The sequence below is a fragment of the Rhincodon typus genome, chromosome 25, assembly GCF_021869965.1.
Source record: "Rhincodon typus isolate 14 chromosome 25, sRhiTyp1.1, whole genome shotgun sequence".
NCBI lineage: Eukaryota > Metazoa > Chordata > Chondrichthyes > Orectolobiformes > Rhincodontidae > Rhincodon > Rhincodon typus.
The window spans coordinates 24,716,791-24,734,847 of record NC_063356.1 but is presented as its reverse complement, the minus strand read 5'-3'; the positions used below and the strand labels follow the sequence as shown (position 1 = coordinate 24,734,847).

The 18,057-nt window shown below is 39.7% G+C and overlaps 1 protein-coding gene across 2 annotated transcripts in view; it reads left to right on the top strand.

Moving 5' to 3' along the window:
* Positions 1 to 18,057, top strand: part of LOC109936459 (neuron navigator 1-like) — a 471,148-nt gene that overhangs the window by 111,133 nt on the left and 341,958 nt on the right. Inside the window, exon 1 of one of the 2 annotated variants that reach the window (XM_048612090.1) lies at positions 8,223 to 9,261. The exons of the other annotated variant lie outside the window; for it this stretch is intronic. Coding sequence (XP_048468047.1) covers positions 8,589 to 9,261 — 673 coding nt within the window. The 5' untranslated portion in view covers positions 8,223 to 8,588. Of the gene's footprint in view, positions 1 to 8,222; positions 9,262 to 18,057 lie in introns of those variants that run through there. 2 annotated transcript variants of the gene reach the window in all.

Sequence of the window (18,057 nt, the reverse complement as noted above, 5' to 3'; positions counted from 1 at the left end):
TTCTTGCTAAGTAGCAACGAGATGCCATTTAATGAGGATTAACAACTTGTTAATCAACACCACAACTTACCTCATTAATATTCAGACTCTTACCAAATTTACCAAATGACCTAAATCTTTAGAAATCTTGACAGGGAAACCAGTATGAGCACCTGATGAATAGAGCTTGCTGCTCGCTTTGAATGAAGTCCATGGTGGAAACTGGGCACCAACATCTCAGGCACCCCTCCATGGAGACAATCCACATGCCTGCACACATTGGCATCTGATATGTGCCACCTTCAAAGAACTTCAGGGCACATCTCCAATCTGCATACATGATGCTTTTGCAATTCACTGTTGCAATTTGGGCTGCTGTGGCAACTGTGGTGCCATTGTGATACTGCAGCATGAACAGTGCGCTCAGGGACACATACCCGACTCATAGACAGGACCAGGCTGCATCTCTGGGCTCTTTGTTCACTGTCAAAGTGTTCACTCACTTTACAACGACCTGGATACTCACAGCATCCCTGCCTTGTGTTACCACTTGCTTTGCCTGTTCAACCAGAAGACATCACTGCTGCCTTGCCTATGTCATTTAACACAGACACAAAACCAGGAAGCTTGTTCCCAGCATAGTAAGTCAAGGGCAGCCTCGGATACCAGTCCAGGCTCTGCTCAGAGTCAGAATCCTCTCCTCATAATGGATGAGAAGCTGAATAGCAGGTAATACATCATCTGTCTTGACTCTTTCCACCCTACAGTGGGCTGCTGTCCTCATGGAATGAGCGAGCGGCGTTATGGAAGAAGAAAGTATGTGGCATAAATCTAATTATTGGTACAGGTGGGGTGGTTTCCCGAGTGAGTGAGTAGAAAGAGCAGAAAGCATGCAGGGTTAGTGGCACCGAAGGTTGGGGTGGCTGAGGGAATGGGGAAGATGTTCACTGCGATAGTGAGAGCGGTAGAGCGTGAGCTTTGGTGGGAGGTGGATACAGTAAGAGATATAGACTAAGTGTGAGAAATTGTAAAGAAAAGGGTGCCACTCACTCTGTGGGGTGGAGAAGGATTCAACCTTCCTCCTGCATTGTTGGGCATTCCTCCAGATAGCTGAGATTGCTTTAACTTGGGTTACAATCTTGGACCAAGCTGGCATGCTTGGTGTCATGGGATCTGCTCCTGGTACTGAGAGGAAGAGGATGTCTTGTCTGTGCGCCACCCCATCTAGCAGGAACTTCCAGGTTCCTGCCCACACGGCAGGGCACCAATTATCCTCTACACCAACAACAAAAACAGAAGTTGCTGGAAAAGCTCAGCAGGTCTGGCAGCATCTGTGAAGAGAAAATCGGAGTTAACGTTTCGTATCCGGTGACCCTTCTTCAGAACTGTATCCACTTTCCACCAAGGCTCATGCTCTACCCCTCTCACTATCGCTGTGAACATCTTTCCCATTCCCTTAGCCACCCCAACCTTCCTCTAAGGAACGGTCACCAGACTCGAAACGTTAACTCTGATTTTCTCTTCGCAGATGCTGCCAGACCTGCTGAGCTTTTCCAGCAACTTCTGTTTTTGTTCTTGATTTATAGCATCCACAGTTCTTTTGGTTTTTATTTGCCAATTATCGTCTGCCATGTCCGAGACAATTATCAGAAACCATGCAGCCCAGGTCCAGACTGATAGTGCTGGTCTGCGTCTGCCACAAGCTTTTAAAGATGGCACAAATGCAAATGATGCCAGTGACTTCCAGGATAGCTGCTGAGTGCTGACCACATGTGGCAATGATGTGCGGTAAAATGGGGCAGAAATCAGATGTCAGAGATGCCATGGGGCAGGATAGGTAATTAATGAGGCGAGTTTGGTAAGAAGCAATGATAAAATGTGCTAGGATTCATTGTGAGAAACCCTCCAAAAAACTTGACACAACTCACACTGAGCCAAAAAATGCAAGATTCAGTTCTATGCGTTTTATATTATTCCTATTTTACAAGTAATATGATGTTCAGAATAGCTGCACGTTAATTTGTAGTAAATTGTTGTTTCTCTTGCATTTTCCCTGTAATAGTAAGAACTCAAGACTATGTGGCATAGTCCTGTGGCATAATTAGGACTATGGCAGAATTTTAACAATGGGCCATACAAGTCTTGCACAGTGCCAGACTTGCTGGTGAACTTTGACAGCAAACAGGAGTGATGTCTGAACCCCTCCTTCCCCAAAAGAGAACATCACTTTTTAGGTTTCTTTTCAGCCACAATAAGGTTGGGTGCTTCTCTGTTCCTGCAAGGAAACATTAGAACATTCCTTATCCTGTATTACACTTGACTACAATGTCCTGCCTCCCTCCCCCCTCATAGTTAATGTTTCCTCAAATTAGCTAATCTCTTTACTTACTGCTGTTACCCACCTCCAGTAACTTTAGACAAGAGTTTAACATCTAGAGTGCAGATGAGAAATGGGAATTACAGTATGTTGTACCTCATGCTGCTTCAATTATGTGAGCTTGCTGCTTTGTCCTATCACCCCATATCGCACTTTTACTCTGACTTAAATCAAAATTGTTACCTGTGACTCGATTCTTTCTCACAGATATTAGTAAATGCAGTTACTTGATTTATTGTCTATAAAGTAAGTTTATATTGATAAAAAGTTTGATTTTTCTCACTGAGGATTGGGCAATTAGTCAGAAAAAGAAAGGTTAGCTCCAGTTAGTTCCAAGTTGTCACTATTTGCATGTCCTAGGTCCTATGTTTATGATGATAAGTGATGGCAGATTTTCAACACAGTGCTCATTGGAAGTCTCAGGTTACTGACGGTATCTGTCTTTTCTAGCTCTTTTGGAAACCCTATGACTATTATTCAACATAATCTCCTCATTTAAATAAAGTACAAGAAGACGGACCCTTGAAGTTTTCATGCACAAATCATGGAAAGTGGCAGGATTGATTAACAAAACTAATAAAACATGTTGAATTCTGGACTTAATTGATAGTACAAAAGCCAGGAAGTTCTGCTAACTATATAAAACACTCGCTTGGTCCCCACTGGAGTATTGGGTTCAATTTTGGCCTCATTTTAGGAAGGATATGAAAGAATTGGAGAGGATACAGAAGGGATTTATAGAATGCAACCAAAGATGAGGGATTACAGTTATATGGATCGACTGGATAATCCAGGAGGTGTTTCTCCTTAGAGCAGAGAAAACTAAAGGAAGGCTTGATGGATGTGTTTAGACAAGAGTAAACCACAGAATCGTGAAATTGTTAAGGTGTAAAAGGAAGCCATTTAAACATCATATCTGCACCAGATCTCAGATCATATTGGCTTAGTGCCAATCTCTTATATTTTTGTCTCAATCCTGCACATTGATTCTGTTTCAATAATCATCTAATGTCTTTTCAAAGCTTCATATGAACCTGTGTCCACATTACTTCCAGGCAGTGTATTCCTTGCTGTGCAAAAAAAGGTATTTTTCTCATTTCACATTTGCAGAACATTTTAAATTGGCGTCCTTTGATTCTTGATCCTTTTATGAGTGAGAACAGTTCTCCCTACCTACTGTGTCCAGACCCTTCATGATTTTGAAAACTTTGATCAGATCTCCTCTTAGTCTCCTCCTGTCCAGGGAAAACAGGGCCAAGCTTTCCAATTTACGTTTCTAACTGAAGTTTTCCATCCATGGAACCATCCTTGTAAATCTCTTCTGCACTCTCTCCAATGTGCTCACATCCTTCTTAAACTGTGGCACCCAGAATTGTAACACAGTACTCCAGGAGAAATAAAAAAAAACTGTTTCCAATGGCTGAAGGGTCTTTAATGAGAGAGCACACACAAAGAGTGATTGATGAAGAAGTAAAAGCAACATGAGGAAAACTTATTTTACTCAAGCATTTTTTAATGATTTGGATTGTACTGCCTGATATAATGGTGGATTACAGTAGTTTCAACAAATAATACACGGGATAAGAACTCGAAGGAGAGAAAATTACAGGGATTTGGGGAAAGAATCACAGAATTAAATAATTGTTACAGCTCAGAAAGAGGCCATTCAGCCCATCATGCCTGCTCTGGTTCTATTACATAGTCCCAGCCTCTTGCCATTTTCTCATATCCCTCCACACTATTTCCATCTAATATCCTCTTGTATCTCTCAATTGAATCTGCCTCTACCACATTTCCAGGCTTTCCATTCCATACCCTAACTAATTGCTATGTGAAAAAGATTTTTCTTATATTGCCTTTGCCTCACTTGCACATCACTTTAAATCCATACCTCTTGTTTTTTTTTCTCTTGTGAGTGGGTACAGTTTCTCCCTATCTACTCTATGCAGCCTGCTCACAATTTTGAAAACCTCGATCAAATCTCCTCTTAGCTGCCTTCCCTTCAAGGGGAATAGTCCCAACTTCTTCAATCTGTCCTCTTAACTGAAGTTTTCACATTTCTGTAATAGTTCTTATGAATTGCTTCTGCACTCTTTTTAACATATTCATATCTTTCCTATAATGTGACAGCTACAACTGTATGCAAAGCTCCAGCTGAGGTCTAACAAGTGTCTTGTATACGTTCAACATCACCTCTTCGGGGTTGGGCGAATGGGACTAAATGGCATCTTTGTCAAAAAAGTGGATGTAAACATGACTGTTGGGATTTAATTTTGGAGTAGGCATGGAAGGGGGCCCGGAGAATCAGGCTGGAGCACTGCCCCTAATTAATGGGAGTGTCAGGAAGGCCACAGAGGAATCTTCACTGCTCCTGGCAACATTTCAATTTGCTGCCTTAAAAAAAACTGCTTAAAACCAATGATCCTGAGGCCATTGGAATTTAAGTTGGTTCATGAATTTAGTGGGTAGTCTCGTAAGTCACAAAGGCTGACCTACCATTAGGGAGGCCTTTCGGACACATACTCAATGCCCAATCGAAGAACTTAACATTGGGAAGGTGGGGAAAGGGGCTGCTACAAGCTCACCCTCTGCCCTTCCATTCAAAGCATGTCATTGGCACGTTGCACCCTGCGTATCCCCTCTTGCCTCACTCACCTCTGTTTGAAGGATTCAGCAATGATCCCTGGTAAACGTGTTCTAACATTACCAGCAGCGCTCAATGCTTCCAGCAGCGCTGCAGGCAACGGAGAGCTTTCTGACTCTTGTAGGCCAGCAGTACCAAGGGACTCCATACAGTGTGGAGCTGGAGGAACACAGGAGGTCAGACAGCATCAGAGGAACAGGACTGATGAGTCCTGATGAAGGGTCCCGACTCGAAATGTCGACTTTCCTTCCCCACTGATGCTGCCTGACCTGCTGTGTTCCTCCAGCTCCACACTCTATTGACTCTCACTCCAGCATCTGCAGTTCTTGCTATCTCCAAGTACTAAGGGACTGGATTTCTGCAGCCTTGGGGCGTTAATCTGAAGGGAGACCCAATGCTGGCCAATGACCTGCCACCTCACCATGTGAAAAGCAATGCATGGTTCCCACAGGTTGTCCAACCAGTGGTGCCCACTGGTGCTGGAACTAAATCACTTGATGGACCATATGACCTTCTTTAGTGTGGTACTGTTCTGAATATTCTCATATCAGTAAATTTCAAGTGCCACTGTTGCTAGATTATTGAGGAAAGAGATGAGGAATGGGGGAATTGTAACAGAGAAAGTCTTAGGCACCCAGGTAGGATTTATGATGCCATTGATTGATTTGTCTACTCTGCTAGAGGATATCATGCTCATTTTTCATGAAACTCCCTCTTGGAGGTTTCATCAATATCACAGCCCACTGATACTGCAGGGAATTGCTGCTGCAAAATGCCTCTCTCATCTCTCAGGGAGATGAAAATGTGGAAGTGCTTGACTTGAGGTGTGTTCAATAGCCTGACCCCAGTATTTTCAACAGGGTCAGTCTTTTTCATGGTGCAGGAGCAGATGCTTCATTCTATCCCACAACTAACTACCTTGCAGTAAGGACTACTGAAGAATTTCAAGGTTTTATCCCTTATGCTGGTGTGAGAAAGAAAGGCTTTATAGTGCTTTAAATTCCACTCTGTGATTTGCAAACATTTGTATTTTTATAATGTTGTAGAGTCATAGAATCATACAGTACATAAGAGACCCTTCGGCCCATTTGAATCTGTGCCAATTTATCTATATTAATCCCAATTTCCACGACTAGGCTCATTACTTTGAACGCAATGACATCTCAACTGCTCATCCATATATTTTTTAAAAGTTGTGAGGTTTCCTGCCTCTACTACCCTCCCTTTGCAAGCCAAATTCCCACCATTCTCTAGGTGAAAATATGTTTCATCAAATCTCCTCTAAACCTTCTGCCCCTCACCTTAAAACTATGCAACCTTGTTATTGACTCTTCAACTAAGAGATTCAGCTGCTTTCTATGTACCCTGTCTATGCCCCTCATAATCATATACATTTCAAAGAGATCCACCCCACCCACCTTCTCTGCTATAAAGAAAGAAAAACCTCAGCTTATCCAGCTTCTCTTCATAGTGAAAATGCTCCAACTTGGGCAGCATCCTGATGAAACTCCTCTGCACCTCCAATGCAATCACATCCTTCCTGTAGTGTGGTGACCACGACTGCACACAACACTCCAGCTGTAGCCCAACCAAAGTCTTATATAGCTCCAACATAACCTTCCAGCTCTTGTAATCTATCTAACAATTGATAAGAGCAAGTGTCTGTTGTGCCTTCTTAACCACCCTTTAACTGCCCTGCACCTTAGACAAGCACCTAAGGTTTCTCTATTCCTCTGAGCTTCCTACTGTCTTGCCGTTTATTGAGTACTCCCTTGTCTTGTTACTTGTTCCAAAGTGCATCACCTCACCCTTTACAGAGTTAAATTCCATCTCCAACTGATCTGCCCAGCTGGTCAACCCAATTATACTTTCCTGTACCCTTCGACCTTCTTCCTGACTATTAACCATGCAGCCAACTTTCATGCCATCTGAAAACTAACTTACCATTCCTCCCCGACATTCTCATTTATACCATTTGTTTATATATATAATCACAATAAGAGACCCAAGGACCTGGTATGCCACTGGGCACTGGCCTCCAGTCACAAAAACTGCCTTCCACCACCACCCTCTGTCTCCTACAACTATGCCAGTTTTAGATCTAGTTTACCAAGCTACCCTGGATCCCTGAACTACTGATTATTTGGGTTACTGGCTTGCAAGTGGATTATTTTGCAAGTTCACCAGACACTATTCTCTTTATAAGTATAACCTGCCATTGTAAAGAACCTTCCCTTTAAATATTTGATTTGTTTTGACATACATTGCTGAACCACTTGATGGTTTAAAAGGATCTCCAAATATGTTCTGTATAAGATTGTGTTGTATATGTAATTTTTCCATAGCAGCAATCTAAATGCCACTGATCTATATGTGGCTTGACATGGAACATGAGTGAATAGATGCAAATGAAAGTTGAGAGTTGGTTCAAATGTGTTCTGAGAGGGACTGTGCTATTTCCTGTTGGAAGACAGGAATTATAATGCTTATTGTCATATTCCACATATAGGCCTATTGTTTTCTCCACTTGCTCCCTAGTTACTTCACTGAGCTTAGTTGTAGGAGATGTGTTACGCTTTATGTGTGGTACCCTCTGAGACAATAAAATGAATACATCTCTGTGTGCTGGGCAAGGCGTTCATTAGTTAAATCTCAGTTTTCTAAAATATGGTATCTGCACAATTTTATGCAATGCAAAAGAAATATTTCTGATATATATATATATTTCATAAAGCATGATGGTAGCCTTTTTAATAATTTTCTGAATACATTTCAGGAAATATTTAAAGGCATCTGTTCACCCTTTCACAGTTACAGCATGGTATCTTCCATCCTTACTTCCATTCTGAAATATATAATTATATGGCAACATCAATGCAGGTTTCACTAGGAGGAGGGTGAAAATTGTGGTGAGCTAAAATTAAAATGATGGGACTTGCTTCTTGTGTGTTTTGCCTTCACGTTGGTGACATTTTAAATGTTTTATGCTCTGCTCTTGTTCCAATTTTTACTGAGATGTCTGCTACCATGGCAGCAAGGAGTAGCCACTGCAGTGGAGGAAGCTGGGATACACTAGGGGATGTGGGCTGAATACTGAGAGGGCTGGAGTCCAGCCCATGCTGTAGCTCTCTCGCTCCCAGTATTTCCTGTCGTGCAAATTGAGCTGATTTAAGTGCCGGACTGAAAGCTGTTGCCACAACAGCTATTTAAATTGATGGCTGTTCTGATCAGTTGTGAGAGAGATTCTGGATAGAGAGACAGAGAGACTGAACAAGAAAGAAGCTGCTCCCTGATTTCCCCCTTTTGCTGGTAATGATGGAATAGCCTTTTCTTTCCTAGCACATAGCATCTTGGAAGCAGGGGAGGGCGTTTGGTGATGACATTCTTCTAGTGATCAATCTGCCAGCGGGAGCTGATCATCTGATGTTGCAACAAGCAGGCTGTGTGAAGGGAGCTGTACAACACAGGAACTGCTGTTTCAGGGAGGGTTATCTGGATTGAATACCGGTGCTGTAAAGCGAGAGGGGAAAAAAAACTTCCCTGCTCCCCAACTATTCTAACGCAGGCGAATGATTACTCGCGGGCAAGATGCTCGGTGCAAATGTCAAGTGTTGTGAGACTGAGATTTGTGATGAGAATCCGGAAGATGTGAAGGTTTACAAGCGGCAGCCAGATGGAAAGGGAACAGGGCAGCACGGAAAGAAAGGTAAACCTCCAGCGATGCACAGAGCAACGGAGCTGAAGGTGTTTAAAGGTGGAACTAACCTGAGGAAGCAAAAATCCCTCACGAATCTTTCGTTCCTGACCGATGCAGAAAAGAAGATGCAGCTGTACGAACCGAAATGGTGCGATGACATGTCAAAGTCAGCTCAAACGCTCGGGAAGGGAGGGCTCAAATCTAAAGATGCACCGATGTCTAAATCTTTGTCAAAATCTGAGCACTCGCTGTTTCAGGGCAAGTTGGCCCCGAGTGTGAACAAACCTCTGGCAGCACCCTCCACCCGTGGGATACCAAGCAGGATCCCAAGAGGACCCTGGGCTGAAGTCAAGCCACTGAGCAAATCGACTGAAGCCAGCACTGGCGACGGCAGTAAGTCCGACGATGAAATATTGTCCAGCAAAGCTAAGAATGTTAAAAAGCCAACTCCGGCCACAAGCAAGAGCCAGCAGCCTGAGGAGAAAGCGTATTTGAAGGTGGATCCTGAGCTTGTTGTCACAGTGCTGGGTGACCTAGAACAGCTTCTGTTCAGTCAAATGCTCGGTGAGTTTTTCGCTTGCTGTACAAAATACATGGCGATTTAAACAGCATCTCACTCCGTTCCTGAACGCTGTTTTATTTGTTTCACGCTTTACAGCACAGCTATCTTTTTACACTGCAAAAACACTTAAAGTGATCTCGCTTGTGAACTGTCACTCTAATTATTTTAAAGAAGGATGTCTATAATTAGACCATTGTTGTATTAATAGCACTCCTTGACTCAAGTTAAAATTGACCCTTTAAATTACTGATGCAGTGCAGTGATGCTATTATGATGGACAGATTGCTGCACTTGTTATCTTATAATGGATTTTAATTGTGCCTCAATTATGTACTATCTACGTGTTATCAAATGATTGATGGTTAAAATTGCTTTCTGGATTAGATGCCTTATAAGATTGTTTAATTTGTGAGAGATTCTATTTAAAAATCAGAATAAAATCAATTTGTAGATACAAATAGATGTCTTGCCAGATATTTCACATGAAGCAATTGAAATCAGTTGACTAAAATCACCTGATATATCCTCATCAAATTGTTGAGCTATTTATAAAGCAAATTTTGATTTTGTTAACAAACTTGGTAGGAGTTGATCAATGAGCTTAAAACAATGTTTATTTCTCTTTAAACTTAATTCACTTATGCCATTCTTTTGCCTGATCTGCGTCTTAAGTTGTAAAGGAGATTTCAAAGCATTCTTTTTTGTAATGTTCTTCTGCGGTACTTTAACCACATCATAGTACATACTTTCAAATGAAAAGTTCATATCACATGTTTGAGCACTCACTTTTTACTTAAATGTAGAAATTGTCAATTTAAAAAAAAATTACCCACTTTCGCAATTTTTATCATGTGCAGTAACTGGAAATTTAACCAGGTATAATACTGTGTGTAAAACTGAGTTAGGAAATGGATTAAATGTTAAAACTCTTTTCTGTAGATCTTTACTATCCTTGAAATGAACTGATTTTTTAAAAATGTTGCTTTATGACAGATATGGTTTTGTTGTCGTTAAAGATGAGAATTATCACACTGTTGGGTAGTTTGATTTTTTTTTGCTCATTAACTTTGAATATGTTTTACAGTACAGTAGATATTATATTCTACAAATACATTTTATTGATCCATTCACAATCCAGATATTAATAGACACAAATGATAAAATGGCATTTTGATGATAAATATGCACATAGAATTAAATAGCTTTCTATGAAAGGGAAAATATTTTGCTGTTACATTTTACAAGTTATGAGGATTCTAGAGTGATAGACAACCAAGTTGTGAGTGTATATATGCATGCATTAAACAGACTGTGGCCCAGTCACTCGTTGAATAAACTCTGTAAAGTTATTTGTAGTTTTGGTTCTTTACATTCTTGTAAGAAGCCATTGGTGAAATATATTAATCTTATTTCACATTATTAGTGAATGTGGAGAGACAAAATAGTCAGAGACCTTTATGTGGCAGCTAAGATTGACTGGTTAGGTACTGATTTATTATCTCAGCAAGGGATTTCAAGGTTTTAATGTTTGATTTAATGCATGACACTGTAATTTTCCATTTCTCCTATATTATCTTAATTGTCATGCACATAGCCAAAATATGGACCTCCCATTAAAAGGTTCATAACCCTTTGAGAATTGATAATGTACAATTGCTGCATTGCCACTGCATTTAAATGATGTGGGTTTCTTTGTGTCTGAACTCAACAGAGGACATTGTTAAAATATTTTGTATTCTGTGCATTGCATAAATTAGATTACTTCAGGTACTGATTTATTACATTTGTTAAAACTTCAAACCAGTAACTAGTAAATGACTTGATACATTTAACACAACTCCTACTCAAACATTATGATTATTATAGTAAATGGAGTTTAAAGTGGATTCATGAGAATATATATAATTTGAAACATGAGAGAAGAAGACAAGAGTTATGGCTCATGAACATTAAGCCATCTTATGGCTGACAAATCAAGTATTTGAGCTAACTTCCCATTTATGGCTATTGGACATTAATCCACAGAAACTATTTAAATACCTTAACTGTAAACCATTACACAAGTCAGTGCTGATTACAATACTGTCTTCAATCTTGACTGCTTAAAACAAAACAAATGCAATAAAAAATCAAATTCCATGCTTTTAGGAAAATGGGTGATGTTCTCTGCGTCATATGAGGAAGGCTGTAAGTTCACCTAGATTTAATGGATCTCAGTTGACCAGTGTCATTGGCTTTGAGTCTCAGGCAAAGAAGTGAGAAAAAGTACTGCCAGTTAAAAGTGGTGAGAAAGGCTTGATTGCAAAATCGAGTGAATTCTTGATTTAATTTGTTCTACTATGGGTAACCACTGACCAAAGGCCAGAAAAGTGGCACAGAATGGGGAGACAACCAAACTGATTGGTTTACATTTGACTGCTGCAGTATCTCTCTGCCCAACCAAAAAGTACATATATTGACAGTAGCCAACTTTTCACCTCTGTTAACGTATTGTGTATTGAGGAGGAGATAGGAGAAAATGGGAAAAATCCCTCTTCTAAATAAACATGTAGATGTTTATATACATGCTTTTGTTGCAGTTATGCTGGAGTAAAGTAGTTTTTTTAAAAAAAACTGCCAATGCAATGTATTTATATTTTTGGTTACAGCATAGCTCAAGTATGTAAATTGCTTAATAATATGGCTTTATGGAGAAGAAAATGTAATTACAGTGCAAACATGTTATTGGGCCATTGCTTACTTCCTTTCCCTTCCCCCTTTCAAGTCACTTAATGTATAAAGTCCTCTTTGTATCTTCATTTTCAGCCCTTTGTACTCTCTGGGGCATCGAGCCTCGACTTCAGCAATATGAGTGGATAATCCCAGGTCTCTTCATGGGTTTTACCAATCCAATTTCAATACAGAACCGTAGTAAAATGTGGCTTGGGGTGTTATATTGGCAATTTTTTTGCACCTCCTCTAATTTTGTACCTTACACACACAATGCACTGTGTGGATATATTGCAAACCTGCAGCCTGAGTCATTTATTGCTGAGAAATAGCTATTTTTAAGCAACCTTGTTTTCATGATTCTACGGATGATTAGTTCTTCTCAGCAGAGAAATCAACATGAAATTCTTCAAGAAAGGAGGAAGGTATTGAAGCCATGGCTCTGTAGTACTATTCTTGCTTCAAATTTAGAAGGTTATGGAGTCATGTCCAATTTATATACTTGCGAATAAAATCTAGATTAACATTTCAGCACAGAACTGAGCGAGTGACAATGCTGGAGGTGCCATCTTTTGGCTGAGACATTAAACTATAGCTCTGCCTGTCCTCTCAACTATGTAAAGATTCCATGACATTATTTTTGAATAATGACAGGGGAGTTCTCCCATTATTGTGGCCAATAATTACACCTCAATCAACATCATAAAAACAAATTAGCTGGTTATTATCAAATTGCTGCTTTGGTGAACCTGATGTGCATAAATACAGAACTTCTGGATGACTGTTAGAGATGCCCAGTCAACACTGGTATAGCCAGTGACATCCAATGAAAGAAGAATAACAAAATTGGGTCCTGCATTTTTTTTATATCACAACAATGACTGCACTTTGCTGGCTGTAAAATGCCTAGGGACAACCAGCATTGTGAAAGATGCTACGTAAATCATGTCTTTCTTTGAAAGATGTTTTATGTGGAAAAATTGACAAGCATTATTATTTTTAAGAAACGGGTAAATGTGAAATAATGGTCATACTTATTTAGGCAGTTTGGAACATAGAATCCTTACAGTGTGGAAGCAGGCCATTTGGCCCTTCGAGTCCACACCGACCCTCCAAAGAGCAGCATTCCCAGACCAATCACCATCCCCCTACCCTATCCCTTTGGATAGATAGAAATTCTTTAAGTAATATTAAAAATTAAACATGCTTTCTGTGTTGCTTGCAACAGGAAATAGGCTAACAGAGTTGACATTCAAATGTTAGACAGAATTAAATGCAGAAAATGTCAGATGGCAAGTTTGACAGAAGGGATCATGAGAGGCAATATAAGTATAGAGGAAAAATTGTGAAGGGTTTTCAGGAACAGAGGGTCTCTGGGAGTGAATGTGCATCAATCTTTGAAGATGGCACCACATATAACGAGTTGTCAGCAAAATGTAAAGAACTCTGGGCTTTATAAATAGACATACTGAGTACAAATGAGTGGAATGTACATACTGAACTTTTATTAAGCTCGAGTTCGTCTTCAGTTACAATTTTGTGTTCAGCTCTGATCACAACACTTTTGGAAATATGTGAAAGCCCTTCAAAGAGTGCAGAAGAGGGTGTGGGCATTCAGTTACAAGTTTAGGTTGGAATATCCGGGGTTGCTCACCTTGGAGCAAAAGAGATTGAGAAGAGCTTTTATAGAGGTATGTAAGATTATAGTGGGCTTAGACAAGAAAGAACTCCACATCAGCTGATGGTAGAAGGACAAAGTGATGCAGTCTTTTTTCAAGATTTTGGGCAAGAGATGCAGGGAGTGATGCGCAGGGAGGGTGAAAATTTTGCTTTGTGAGTGGTAATGATTTGGAATATGTTAACTCTGAGGGTGGAGGAAGTGGAATTAATAATGCCAAAAGGAAATTGGATGGGCCCACAAAGGAAATAAACCTACCAGGCTGTGGGGATTGATCAGAGAGTAGGTCTGATCAGGTTGCTGTAAGGGAGATGGACTACATTTGCTGAACTGAATGGCCTCTTTCTATGCTGTAAATGACTGTATGACATTAGAAGTGACTATGATATACCAGCTTATGAGAAACCACTTCTCCCATGCATTTTCTAACAATCCATTCATAAGGATATGCTTGTAATTCCTTTACACTTATTGTCTGAAGGAAATCTTCCCCTTTATTTGAAATTCTTGGTTTTAGCTGTTAGATGTGAGTGTGCAGCCTTTATTCTCACAGTTCTAGCATATCATTACACCAGATGGTAGTTATTGAAATGTACAAGACTGCAAATGTGTGAATTGATATCTTCACGCAATCAACTCTATTGAGAAGAAGGTTGATTTGCAGCTTTGTGTTTCTGATGGAGATATCCTATGGATTTTTACAAGTAAAAGTGAATGTACAGTCGACCTTAGAGGCTACATGCCTATTATCCACTCCATACTTAATGTGACTAATGTTACTCACTTAAATAAATTGCAGAGCTGAACTAGAACAACTATAATGCAAAAAAACAACCGACCCATTACAACATTTTATAATCGATTGGGGCAAAAATCCAGAAATAATCCCCTGTGTAAAATTGAACAGATTTTTGGCTGTACTCTACTTGCAGCTGGAAAGTTACATGCAGCTGAAAATACAGGAACTTGTTTCTACTTCAGTCTAACATTAGACAGCTAAAAAATTGTGTTCACATTGGTCTGCACATGAGATATATTTTAAATTTGGAGGTCGAATTACTTTGCAAGCAAAATGACATTTACTCAGATCTGCCATTTTGACAATTTTAGTCTAAATATTTGTCAATATCATCTTGCTAACATTGTTAGCTAAGAATTATTCATGAATGCAGACAATGTTCACCAATAAAATTTTATGTTTCTGAAATACTCCTGAATGAAAATGAAAGGCATAAAATTGTTTTCACAGTGTGGGAATTGCAGGTTTATTTTCAACTCATGCTGAGCTTATGCAGTTGAAGTACTCTGCAAAAACTTTTCAAATAACCTGAATTATGCACTCATGTTATGAATCTGATCTCATTCTGCATCAAGATTTCCTCTTGAGGAAGCAGATGATAAACAGAGCTTGTTGGGAGGTACAAAACAGGATGTATAATATTTTTGGAGAACAAGGTGAATAATTTTCTCATACATTAGCACTTGCCAATACATCCTCACTCATCATTAAAAAGACAATATTGATTTGTATATACTGGACCTTGATTGTTAATGTCCTAACACAATCACAATCATCATTAATATTTTCCATATCCTTTATCTGGTTTCAAATTGTGTTATAGATATTAATATTTAATGATATATATGAACTTTTTTTTATATTAGCATCTTCTATAAAGAACTTAGTTTTCCGAACTTGTAATTCACTTCTCAAAAAGGAATTGACTCAAGAAACTGGGAAATGATTGGTTTCTCCTGAATTTTAAAGACACTTTTTTTTTTAAAGGCACTGACAATATGGTGTAAAGATTGTTTAAAACCCAAGGCTATAATTCTGACAACGTAACAATGATACTTGTACAACAGTGACAGAAATTAAATACATCAGACAGTTAGAATAAAAATACCACAAATATAATGAAATGTTCCTACTATGTAATGGAGAGCTCCAATATACTTTCCTGTGATAACATTGGAAGTCAATCCCTTGAGCTCAGGTGGTATGTTTGCGTAAGAGCTGTGATATCTTCTGCTTTGACGAGTTGAAATCCCAGTTCAACGCAGATGTGGTCTCTGATTCTGTGATTTTACTTGTTGGGGTAACTATTTGTTTAGCTGTTTTATCAGAAGGCATTGCACTATTATTTAAAATTGACAATAAAAATATTGAGTTGCCAGCAATAAGAAATCACATATAAATGACAATCACTTGGAGCACCCTCATCCCTATCCCTTATGAACATCTAGTTGGCAAAAAATGTTCTTGGACTTCAGGCGATATTACTAATGTCTGAACTCTAATTGCTAGTTGGCAACTACTGTACAAGTATAGAAAGAACCGCTTAGAGTAATGCCAAATACATTAAACAAAAACAAACAACACCTCCCTATCACCAGCATAGGAAATCTCGTGACAAGTATTTTTAATTGTTCAGAGACTTTCTAACCCAGTTTAAGTCAAAATTCATAAAGTACTTGTGGCAGACAGATCTTTGCAATTAAATTTTACATTGATAAATGAGTGAACTTGAAATTAACATTTTCATGTCTGCAGTATATTGACAAGCATCCTTACATCAACTATGATGTAGCAGTTTCCCAGTCAGAGGAAATAATCACTGAATAAAAATCTGAAACTCACATTTTATTATTTGTATTTGTAAAGAGTTAGACATCTACAATGTCCAGTCATAAGGTCTTCATCAGTAGTCAGAATTATGGAACAACATCAAACTGAAAAATTCAGATGATAGATTGCAAGGAAACTTTGCTGTCAAAGCAAATGGAGATTTGAATTATAAGGTAAGTAACTGCAGCAATGAATAAATAGCTTGGCATCATCATGTCCTTGTTGTTTGATTTGAACACTGCACAGAATAAGTTGGCTTGTATCTCCCTTGGTGAACAAATGTCCTTGGTGTCAGTCTAACAGAGTAAGTGTTAAATACAATCCTGGAAAACAGAACTTCTTACATTTTGCAATGATTGACAAGTGATCCAAACTTAGGACACATTATCCAATTTCTGTACTGTTCATGCTATCTATGTACCATAACACTTCTGTTCACTGACATGCATTCATTCCATTCCATCAACACGTTGGGCAGAATCTTCCCAGCCCCCTGAATGACATGAACTTCACAGAAAATTAAGAAATTGGGATAAGATTGGTACTAATGAGATTTTTGGCATAGAGAGCGAAAATTCTGTTCTCCAACTAAGTGTTTAATGCTGAGGCGAAAATTTTGTTAATGAGCAGCGAGAACCCTGTTTGAATCTATTTGCAAATATGATCGTAACATTATTATCTAACCTCACCTTATTTATATGCATTTTCCCATTCTCTCACTCGCTGAATAGAAACTAGACAGTGCCAAATCCTGACATGAAAGTCAGAGCAGGTATCTAAAGACTCCAGCTCAGTTTCTTCCACACCTCAGTCTTGGACAGTGGCCACCAACATCTCAGGGGACAGTCCACAGGGGGTGAGTGCCCTCATCCACTCTCAACAAATGTTGGCATTGGACACGTACCAGCCCCAACACATCCTTATGGCACCCTCTCAGGTGTACCTTCAAAACATTTGTGCACTTCGATACTGAACTTAAGAGCACACTGGTTTCTTTCCGTAGAATCCTGCAGCCAGGGCACTTTGTGCACAGGGATTGGCACCCATCTCCTGGATTTGGCCATGGTACATCTCTGAGTTCCTCACAGGCAGTCTTCACTCTTGCTCATTTGGTACTTAAGTTGATTTTCACAACATTTCTGTCTTGCTTTGCCTTGTCTTTTTGAACTTTGCTCCCTCAGCAAGGCTCATAGTACTTCTGTCTTGCCTTGCCTTTCACTACAGACAAAAGCCAGGCAACTTTTCATGATTGCCAGCAATGATGAGTCAAAGGGATGGATGTGTTGCTCTTTGACATTGTGCTACATCAATTTAATACCTGGACCATGTGACTGAAGCAAACAGGGCAAAGACACTGCATGAGCTTCAACCAAATGATCATGTCTCAAGTCTACAGAGAGTAGTCCTCAGTGAACTCAAGCCTTCATCAGGGCATTCTGGCATAATAAGTCAAGGGCAGCCAACAACATCAGTCCAGGGGCTTGGATATAGTCAGGGTGGTCAGGGACAGGGGGTTTCCACGTCACAACAGTGTGAAGAGTGAACTCCAGTCAACCCTGTAGGTTCAGTCTGAGAATTGGGCTAAGTTAGTCAGAGAGCTACACACAGGACAATCATGGATGTGGTCAGCCATGAATCAGGAATGTCTGTCCAAGTCACTCAAGGCTGTATCTGTTAAAGATCAGTTTATCAGGAGCCACTGCTGTGGTAGGGAAGCTAGAAGAGGCTGGGGATTGGAGGCAGCGTTTTGGGATGCAGAGGGGCCCATGACTGTGAAGAGGC